Source organism: Nicotiana sylvestris, chromosome 1, assembly GCF_000393655.2.
Source record: "Nicotiana sylvestris chromosome 1, ASM39365v2, whole genome shotgun sequence".
Taxonomy (NCBI): Eukaryota; Viridiplantae; Streptophyta; class Magnoliopsida; order Solanales; family Solanaceae; genus Nicotiana; species Nicotiana sylvestris.
Genome location: NC_091057.1, coordinates 146746714 through 146758002, shown reverse-complemented (window position 1 = coordinate 146758002; position 11289 = coordinate 146746714). Strand labels below are relative to the sequence as shown.

At 37.5% G+C, this 11289-nt stretch overlaps 1 protein-coding gene across 1 annotated transcript; it reads left to right on the top strand.

The window, feature by feature from the left end:
• The first annotated feature begins 933 nt into the window (after positions 1-933).
• On the top strand, positions 934-2645 carry LOC104213571 (uncharacterized). Its single transcript, XM_009763103.2, has 4 exons — positions 934-1369; positions 1572-1702; positions 1934-2179; positions 2373-2645. Exons 1-4 carry the CDS (start codon positions 934-936, stop codon positions 2643-2645), a joined length of 1086 nt encoding a protein of 361 aa, XP_009761405.2.
• Positions 2646-11289: the final 8644 nt, after the last annotated feature.

Below are 11289 nucleotides of genomic sequence, written 5' to 3'. Positions count from 1 at the left end.
AGAAATAAAAAACATCGTGAATGAGAATTGCCCTCCAATGGAGATTAGGAACAATATGGGGGTTAGTGTGTATATGGAGACAAAAAAGGATAATAAAAACTTAGGATCCTATCCGTTAACTCATAAGTGTACGAGATTTCAATATGGAATTGGTTATTACAAATGAGAACACAAGTGCATGTTTGATATGTTTCAAATTCTATGGAAGTCTGATTTTACGATAATATCTACAAAATTCCTACATTTATCTACAAATAAACTACAAATCAGTTTTAGGATGTATAAAGCAATATTTTTCATGCTTACTAACAAAATTACTGCATTTATACTACAATTAAGCTACAATCCATGTTGAAAAAAAATTGACTACAAAATTTTCTATTCATCTATAATTTATCTACAAAGATTCTACCAAATTGTATATGATACTGTTTATCTTTATTTTCATGCAGATTCGTCTGGGACAATACAATTACTTGATATGCCAACCTATCCCGTCATAGAGGAATATCAAAGTGAAATAATAACTGAAGGTACACAAAGTGTTATCGAAGAAGGACAAGTGTATCAAGACAAGCAAACAATTGCAACTGCAATGAGGCACTATTCTGTCATGCACGAGTTCCAATTATGGGTTAAAAGATCTAGCCACAAAAGATATGAATATATTAATTGTGAAAAGACCTTTATAACCAGTATTTTCCTTGTGATATGTAGATGAAAAGTAGTTATATTGTATAGTGTATTACTTTATATTAAAATAGTCATTTTGTTATATCTACATTGATAACCTGTATTATAAATGTATTTTTTTGTAGCTACTGGCTCATATGCATTGTAGAAAACTGTAATTGACACTTCAAGGCAACATCAATTAATGATTCTGCAATGTTCAAGATCAGAAGTTTCAACCGACAACACACATGCACCTTAATGGACGATACATTCATACAACGCAAACGTACTGCAGTTGTAGTTGGTAGCATGGTCATGCCAAAGTATTATGATCCTAAGACAGTTTACACACCAAAGGACATACAAACTGACATGTTGTCCCAACACGGAGTGAACCTAAGCTACATGCAAGCATGGAGGGCAAAGGAAAAGGCTTTACAGTTATTGAGAGGTCATCCGGCTGACTCCTATAACAAATTACCAAAATATTTTTATATTCTTGAGAAGACGTATCCTGGTTCAGTTGTTAAATTGAAGAAGACAACAGAAGAATGCTTCTTATATGCATTTGTTGCTCTTTGTACATCAATAAGTGGTTGGGAATATTGTAGACCAGTAGTAGTGGTTGATGGGACATTCTTAAAGACAACTAATAAGGGGATTATGCTGACAGCAAACACAATGGATGCAACAGGTAAAATTGTAGTTATTTTGTAGGCAGCTTATAAATTGTAGATATTTTGTATATATATATATATATATATATATATATATATATATATATATATATATATATATATATATATATATATATATATATTGTAGTTTATATGTATTTGTGTTTTCATATGCATTTTCAAATTTGCTAGTTAATTATTTTTTTACTAATAATGTAGGTACAATATTACCTTTGGCATATGATGTGGTTGATTCGGAAAACGACGCATCGTGGAAGTGGTTTTTTGAGCAATTCAAGCAAGCATATGGTGAAATAACTTCAATGTGTGTTGTTCAGATAGGAATGAGAGTATCCTGAAGGCAACATCAATTGTCTATCCGGGCATGCCATACTACTCTTGCATGTGGCATATTTGGACAAATATAAGGGCAAAGTTCAAGAAGGGTCATCTATAATTAAATGAATTGTACTTTGCTACAGCAGGATCATACACTCTGGATAAATTTAATGAAAGGATGTCGAAGATTGAAGAGATAGACCCGCTGTTAAATCATACCTCTATGATATTGGCTATCATAGATGGTTAAGAGACATGCAACGGTGAATAGAACTTGGACTATGACATCAAACATTGTCGAGTCGTTGAATGCTGTAACAAAAGAGGCAAGAGAGCTGCAAATATTTGACCTATTAGAGTATATGAGGACATTTCTTGAACGTTGGACGAAAGAGAAGTTATTGAAGGCAAAGGGTACTTTCACATACCTTGGATACAAATTCAACAAAGAATTGGAGAAAAACAGTACATTATCTCAGAAACTTAGGGTAAGATCTGTTTATTTGGTGCAGAAAATTAATTAATTAATATACATTGTTTCGAGATTGTAGATAAATTGTAGACAAATTATAGTTAATTTGTAGATTGTAGATAATTTGTAGATATAACTGTAGATACATCGTAGACAATCTATTTTTATGATTGTAAATATTTTTGTTTTTGTTTATTATGTAATTGTAGGTGAGGGCTTCAACAGATCATATCCATACTGCGATAGATGGTGTGATGTGGTATATTGTGTGTCTTGAAAGCAAGAAATGTAGTTGTGACCAGTTCCAACTTGATCAACTTTCATGTCCGCATGCTTTGGCAGCTCTAAGGCACAGGAATGAAACCTATGAAAACTATTGCTCTCCGTATTACACAAGGGAGAGCATGCTGCGTACATATGAAATGTACCACCTCCTTTTCACTACACCCGTAAAAGGTACAAGGGAGTTTTTTCCAATTTAAGTGACAATCGAAACGGGATTATATTTATTAAAATTCAGAGTCGCCACTAGGGATAATTTATGGTGCCCCAAGTCACCGGTTCAAATCCCGAATCGAGGAAAAGATTGACTCTGTATTACAGTTCGCGAACCAGAAATTCGGGTAAGGAATTCTGTTAACCCGGGAGACGGTGTTAGGCATTCTTATGTTCCGTGGTTCTAGCACGGTCGCTCAACTGTCATAATTGGCCTAATTATCTGATTTTAAACACTTTTAAACCTATGTGCATTTTTAGCTTTAACCGCTTTCAATTAATTTTAAGGAAAAGTCCAACGTCACATAAAATGCGTTTTGAACCACATCGCATAAATGCCCCCCAGTCCGCAACACATTTTATATAACATTGTTAGGATTTAGATTTGGGTCACATAAATGCGCGCCCGAATTTAGGAAGGTAAATTATTAAACTAACGCGCCTAAAGCAATTTTGCGTTTGCAACTTTGCGTGGGCCATGAAAATTTCACTAAGTGGCATGCCCGAATTCTAAGGATTAAACCAAACTTAATTAAGCGAGGGCCGTGCAATTTGTCATTTTGTTTAGCACGGCGCACCTCAAATTATTTTAGCTTAAGGGTTTCTAAACTCATTCATGAGGGCCATACATTATTTTAAGTTATCTAATTATGGCTCACCTCAATTTATTTGTGAAACTTCTAAATTTATTAAAGGAAAGAGCCTAGAGGAATTCAAGAAATGTTAAAGTTCTAACTTCTAAAACAGTATATGTACGCAAATGCCTATTTTCATTTTAAGCTTCAGCCCAATAACCCATAGAAGACCCAATAAACGCAAATGACTTCAGAGTGATATGCTGGACCTCCATAGCAGGCCCAAATTGTGGGTGTGTTGTAGCTGAGAGACGCGTCCCTCAGGATCGAATCCCTGAGGCGCCAGTTTGCACTTGAATAATCATAGAGGAATAAGTTATTAACAAGACATTCCACTGATTTTAAAACACAAAAACAAAGCTCCTTTTTGACAATTAAGCTGTATGCAACTTCAGATTTTTAAGTCTCAAACTAAATCTAAGTACTGTGTGGGAAAAGAATTTCAACAAAAGCTGAGAAAATTGTCCTCAAATTTCCGAAAAATCCGATTCATCAGTAACTAGCTGTTGGAATATTAATTAACCTTAAAACAACAATTACTTCAAACCATCCGTCAAGCTTAACCACATTCACATGATAGTCTTTTGCATATTAGAACCTGAAGAATCATCGAAAACACTAACTACATAGTCATAATTACTGAAAACACAAACTACACATTAGCTTTCCTTTTAAATGCTAAAACTCAGATCGAATGTCAAGTGTTAATTCTATAAGCAAATTTAGCACTTCAAAACTGCATTTGTATAAGCCAACACACATACAGGCCAACATCCAGCATTTCAAGACTAGAATCTGATGATTTTCGGTAGAAAATTAACAAGAGATATGACCGAGAATACAAAATCAAACATGAATCTAAATAATCGAAGTCCATAGTCCACTTATCAATACACATGCGAAATGCTCTATAGGTCACTCTCTCACACACAGTTTCAGAAAAAGAGATCCTAATTAATGTCTATAATTCAAAGCCTAAGTACAGAATATGAAAACAGTAAAGAAACAGGGAAATCAACTTTGAATGCAACCTTCATTTAACAAAATTTCAATCACATTACATGTCCAACAGTCATTCCTCAATCATAAGTTAAGGAGGGTACCTGGAAATTGAAAAAAAAAAATGGAAATGGGCACTCAACAACATTTATCAGCAAGGAACAGTCCCAGATTCAACCAAATTCCCAATGAAATCAGCTCATAAACCAATGAAACAGTGACCTTAACGCAGAATTCACCCAGACTTTTCAAAAGAAAAACAAATTCAAGCCATTTCAAACCCTCAATGAATCAAAGATTGTTTCAGCAAATTCCAGATTGAAAATCCGAAAAAAAAATCATTGAAACAGTAGGAAAATTGCATCCGTTTGTATTTTTTTGAAATTTACCTCTCAGGTCTCTCTTTCTTATTCTATTCTCTGTTCTTATTTTCAGTATTTTCAGGGTTTTCTCTTTTTTTTCTTCCTTTTTTCAAGCTCTGTATTTTCCAGTCCTTGAATAGGTATTCAATTAATGTCATTCCCATTATCAATTCAACTTTTTTATTTTTAAATTATCTACACTAGCTTAGTGCTTTTTACTTTAATCAGTAGTGTATTTTCAAACCCTACCACTTATTAGAAGCTTCCTAAATTAGGTGAGATTCACTTCAAACTACCCCTACATTACCCCTTAAAGCTTCTGTTATTTATCACTCCTAAACTCTGAATCCGTATAAACAGGAAATAAACAAGCTAATACAAATCCACTTCAAAATTAAGAAAACATCTAACAATTGAATCATATCAATTCATTAAATTAATCTGCTATAAGACTCTAAATGGAACTAACGACTTCTAAAACATATTTGAATAAGCCTCGACCAATTCAATTAAACCTAGACCTTTCTTATATGATTATAAATTCAGAAAAATGCTATTGAAATAAGATTAATGCAGATGAAGGACTAACAAACTTGTGAACGGAAGGACTACTTTGAAAATATTGGAGAAAGAAAACAAGAAGGAAAGAAGAAGAGTAAAAGGTGAAACAAATTTAAAAATGAACAGAAAATAATAAAGGGAACTCACCGGCTAAACTTGAAATTACCCTTGATACTCTGACTCACTCGAAACTGATGCTAATCATTTGTTCTTTGTCAAGAACAAATGAACATCATCGGTTTTGTAGTGAATCGACCTTCTAATCATGAAAAACTAGAGGCTTGGGTCGATGCATGTTATCAGGTTCAGCAGAAACTGATTGAACTTTTAGGGTTCGAACTTATATTTAAAATTTGACGAGTTACGATCAGATTCGAAGGAAACCAATGATGGATTTGGTATGAGGGAGTTATGGGGGTTATGTGGTGTTGATTTGGGGTCGATTGGATAAGCTAGGGTTTGGGGATTTTGGGACCGGACTACTTCGATTGAAGATTCGAGAAGTCCTAGGGTGATTCGATGGAAACTAGCTACAGATTAGGGAAGAGGAGACAGAGAGGGTCTTGGGGTGTTATTTTCAGGTGGGTAGGGGTGGTGTAAGGCTGCGCCGCCACCGGAAACGATGGAGGTTTCAGGGGCGGCGTCTCTAGGGTTTGGGTGTTTGGGAGAGACGAGAGTGAAGTGGGGGGATCTGAGGGGTTTGGGTATATTAAATTGGGATGATTAATTGGAGCCGTCGGATGATTGGAATCCAACGAATCCAATTGAATCCTTAATCGAAACGGGGTCGTTTTGACTAAGTAAGGGGGGGGTTGGTTCTGGATCAGGTCGGGGTCGGGTAAATGGGCGATGTAGTGGACCGTTTGATCAAATGATATCGATGGCCCTGATCAAAACTTGTCAAACGACGTCGTTTGGGTGGCAATGGGGCTGGACCGGGTAGGGGGACGGGTTTGGACGGGTTTTGGACCAATTTTGCCGGGTTATTGGGTGGATTTTCGTTTGGGCTTGAAGAAATTGGTCCAAAATCTTTCTTTTCTTTTATTTCCTCTTTTTCATTTCTTTTTCTAATTCCTTTTTGAATTAAAACTAAAACTAAAACCTCAATTAATTCCTAGATCAAATTATGCTATCAAATTATATTAACTAACTCTAAACAACAATCACCACAAATGATTAAGAACCAAATTAAAGGAAAAACTACCAAAGTTCAAAAATTAAAATTAAACGTGCAAAAATTAACTATTTTTGTGATTTTTCCAACTCTTATAAAATAACTAATTTACTACTTAATTCAAAAATGCAAAGCTAAATCCTAAATGCAAATGCAATATTTTTTTCATTAATTAAATAAAATAAACATGCACCGACAAATGCAAACAATTGACGAAAATGCTACAAAAAATCTACGAAATTGGAAATAACGGGAAAATTTATTTTTTGTTTTGAATTTGTGAGAGTAATTCATATAGGGCAAAAATCACGTGCTCACAGCTGCCCCTCTTTGCTCGGAAACGTGAAGAGTTTTCGTGCAAAGATAAAGTGAGCGGATACGAGCGTTTTTTGCCTGTTTAAACATTCCGTGGGAAGCATTTTTGAAAGAATCTGACCAAACATCTACTTCAAAGGTTTATTACATATCATTGGCTATAAAGGAATCGGGTCAGTATAGTTCGGGAAGTTTCGGTAGCTGGGACTACCATAAAGCTGTGATTTCACTGTTGTTGTTGCTGCTACTGCTTACTGACATCCTTATTACACCATGACAAAATAAAAGAAGCTAGACTAATCTATGATCTATGCATTACAAAGATTTATTATATACTTCTCAAACTTGATCCTGCAGTTTCTGTCGCTTGTTTGACTTGTATTCTTCAAGCAAGATTCCTTTATTGCATGTATTGAATGGTATTCTGAAGTGCTTTCCCTTTGTTTTTCAGGCGGGTATCTGATTGTTGAACCCTTAGCCGTCTTCCTTTGACTGCTATTGCATTTCCTTGGTTCTTCAGGTGGGTTCTTGATTGCCAATACCTGAATTGTGTTCCCTTCCTATGAAACTCGAATTGTTTTCCCTTGAAACTTGAACTGTCTTCCTTTGACCATTGTTGCCTTCCCTCTGTTCTCTAGGCGGTCTCCTGATTACCGAATTTGAATTGCTTTTTCCCTTCGTTCTCCAAGCGGGCTCCTGATTACCAACATTTACACTGTTTCTTCCCTTCGTTCTCCAGGCGGGTTCCTGATTACTGAAACTCGAACTGTATTCCCTTGCTCTCCAGGTGGACGCCTGACTGCTGAAACTTGAATTGTATTCTCTTGCTCTCCAGATGGACGCCTGACTGCTAAAACTTGAATGGTATTCACTTTCTCTCCAGATGGGCACCTGACTGTTGAAACTTGAATGGTATTCCCTTGCTCTCCAGGTGGGCGCCTGACTGCTAAAACTTGAATTGTATTCCCTTGCTCTCCAGGTGGGCGCCTGATTGCTTGATTTGAACTATCTTCCCTTGCTCTCCAGGTGGGCGCTTGACTGCTGAAACTTAAATTGTATTCCCTTGCTCTCCAGGTGGGCGCCTGATTTCTTGACTTGAACTGTCCTCCCTTGCTCTACAGGTGGGCGCCTGACTGCTGAAACTTGAATTGTATTCCCCTGCTCTCCAGGTGGGCGCTTGATTGCCAAAACATGAACTGTTTTCTATTCTTTGAAACTAGTTTTATCCTTCACTGTTCTTCAGATAGGCATTGTCACACCTCCTTTTTCCGCGCCCGCGGCGCAGGGGGGAGTTTTTTCCAATTAAAGGACAATCGAAACAGGATTGGTTTAATTATTTCAGAGTCGCCACTTGGGAGATTTAGGGTGTCCCAAGTCACCAATTTTAATCCCGAATCGAGGAAAATAATGACTTTATTTTACAGTCTGCGTACCAGAAATCCGGATAAGGAATTCTGTTAACCCGGGAGAAGGTGTTAGGCATTCCCGAGTTCCGTGGTTCTAGCACGGTCGCTCAATTGTTATATTCGGCTTGATTATCTGATTTTATACAAGTATGAACTTATGTGCAAATTTTAACTTTTAACCGCTTTATTATTATTGTTTTTACAAGAATGTGAACATCGCTTAAAACACGTCTTTGGACTGCGTCACATGAAATGCACCCACAATCCGGAACGCATTTTATTTGATGTTTTGAGATTTGGATTTGGGTCGCATGAAATGCACACCCGAGCTTAAGAAAGTAAATTATTAAACACGCGCCTAAAGAGACTATCGCGTTATTATTTTGCGGAGGCCGTGAAATTCGCTAAACGACCCTCCTGAATTCTAAGTAATTTTAAACAAGTATTTACTGAGGGCCCCACGATTTGTGTTATTATTCGGCGAGGCTCATCTCATGCTTATTTTTAAAGGGAATTTGCAACGTCATGGAAATGCATCTCGTACCGCGTCACAGTCAATGTACCCGTGATTAGAGACACATTTAGATTCCGTTGAGATTTGGATTTGGGTCACATAAATGTGCACCCGAGTTTAGGGAGATAACATTATTAACGGCGCGCCTAAAGCAACTAGCGCATTGTTATTTTTTGGTAGGGCCGTGAAATTTGCTAAACGGCCCGTCCCGGAATCTAAGTATTTAATACATATATTTTGTGAGGGCCCCGCAATCTGTACATTTTTTCCGACGAGGCTCGTCTCATTTTATTTATTTTTATTATTATTTTTTATTCATTTTTTTTGTATTTATTTATTTATTTTTAAAGGATGTCATTTCTACGCCTTTAACAATACTAAAACTTACGGCCTCCGTACAACTAAAATCTCATAACTTGTCAAGATTTAATAAAAGAAGTTAGGCGAATGAGTGTTTCGGGCGTAGTAACAACAGGTACTAATATTAATTTTGTCCAAATAAACTAAGACAATGAAGGGACGAGCGAATCAACGTCAAGCTGTGTCTTAGGACTGCTAATACAACTAAATCAAACGACATCAAGTAAACAATAATAACATAACCCAGAAATGAACTAAAATGCATATGGTGAAACATGGGCAGAAAATTATCATATCAATCGATATATTGCAACTTCGAACATTGAACGTAAAATTTCTTTATCTAATACAGTGAGGCTTACTAACCTGAACAGACAGAAATGAATAGAACCAGGGACCAAACCTCTACATCGACTTCAACGGACGGACTCGACGCGCCGGACCTCGACGAACAAAACAACCTCACCGGACTGAAGCAACGGCTGAGCTACTCAGCAACGCAGCGACGCAGCAACAGCTGCTGTATTTTTCGACGCAGCAACTGTTGCGTGAAGCTGCAACAAAGGGGTCGTTGGACAGTTGACGACGAGGGGTGGTTGGACGACGCAGCAGCGATGGCTGCTGCTTGACGAGTCGTCGATGGATGCTGCTGGGGTTCGGACGGTGGTAAGGCGATGAGGAGTTGGGCTGCGGCGATGGGTTGTCGCTGTTGGTCGGGGTGCTGGGGTGACAGTGACGACGAGGGAGAAGACTGGTGGTTGACGGACACTCGGTCGTCGACTGGTGAGGCTAGTCGGAGGTGGGTTTTGGTAGGTGTTTGGACGTGGTTTTGCTGGTTTTCGTTGTGAGGGTGACGGAGGGAATGGTAACGGGCAGTAGGGTTTTGGGTGTTTGTTGACGGGGTCGAACGGTGGTGATGCTTGGTCGACGGGGGGAGCTCGCAACGGGTTGACGACGATGGTTATGGACTGGTTTGGGTAACCATGGTGGTTTGTCGAGAGTGATGGAGGAGGAGGGTGGTCGACGGACTGGGTGTGGGTAGGTTTGGTCGTGGGTGTTTTGTAGTGACGGGGTGGTGTTTGGGATGGTTTTGGCGTTGGGCAGGTGGTGTGACGACGAGGGGGGTGCTAGGACTGGTCGGAGGTGGTCGGGAATGTGATGGGTTGAGGAGGGTGGTCTGTTGGTTTTCTTCTTGACGATGGGGGAGTCCGGAAATGGAGTCCCTTTCTTAGTAGGTTTTTTCCCTTCTTTTGAAGAAGAAAGAGCACAGTAGTTCTCTTTTAAAAAATTTCCAAAGTTCCTTTGTTCGTTCCTTTCCCAGTAGGTTTTTTTTCCTTTTTTAATTCCCCCCTGTCCTTTTATGCTTTTGTCCGTGTTTTGCACTGGGTTTTGCCCAGAAAAATGAGCCCACGCGTGGTGGGGTTCGAGGCATATGTCCCCCACGCGTGGTGGGGTTCCCTATGTGTCCTGGACACGGTTTATTATGGGCTAGGTCCGAAAATTAGGCCTAAAACCGGGTAGTTTAAACCCGAATATTATTCTTTTGCCCGGACCCGAGAAATAGGAACACGTTGCTTAACTAGTCCTATGTAAGCAAAATAACTACCAAAAATAAGACTAGTATTTAAACAAAACTATATCTTTTTAAATATTTTTCAAGGTTTAAAATAGCTACAAAATATTAATAAAACTATTTTTTTTTGTAATTTTCGTTTTAAAATATTAAGATAAAATATGAGGTAATATTTTTGTATTTTTTCAAAGTTAAAAATGCCTATAAAACTTTAATAGAATTATTATTTTTGTATTTTTCGAAATTATATAAGGTACAAAAATAAAGTGCAATTTTTTGTATTTTTCAAGTTTATGAGAAATACATAAACTAAAATTTATATATATATTTTTTGAAATTTTCTTTTTGCAACGAAATAAAGTAAAAATAGTTAAAATAGCTATACTAGACCCAATTTCACATATTCATGCTAAAAATGTGAAAATTCTCGGGGAGGGTCAAAAATCACGTGCTTACAGGCACCTGAATTCAACCAAATAGACAAAACAAAAGAAATTTTCTGCCCTAGTTTGGTAGCCGGGCATATCCGTGAGCGTTAATTGAATCGTGCTACCAAATATCTATAAGAATTTGAAAGTTAAATCCCATTATCCATGAGGGTCCTGAAAACTTCTAGTAAAATGCATGTTTCAAAGCTACATTATATCTTCTAACGGCATGACTTCTGTTGAATCTTGTTATCTAAGACAGTTTTAAAACTCATCCCATTATTCAGGAGGGTCCTGAAAATCA

Excerpts from the sequence above, each read along its gene's own strand:
- LOC104213571 (XM_009763103.2), top strand. The coding sequence starts at position 934 with ATGGACGATACATTCATACAACGCAAACGTACTGCAGTTGTAGTTGGT. Across the intron at positions 1,703-1,933 it reads TTGTTCAGATAGGAATGAGA|ATGGTTAAGAGACATGCAAC; the intron begins GTATCCTGAAGG and ends TGGCTATCATAG. Across the intron at positions 2,180-2,372 it reads CATTATCTCAGAAACTTAGG|GTGAGGGCTTCAACAGATCA; the intron begins GTAAGATCTGTT and ends ATGTAATTGTAG.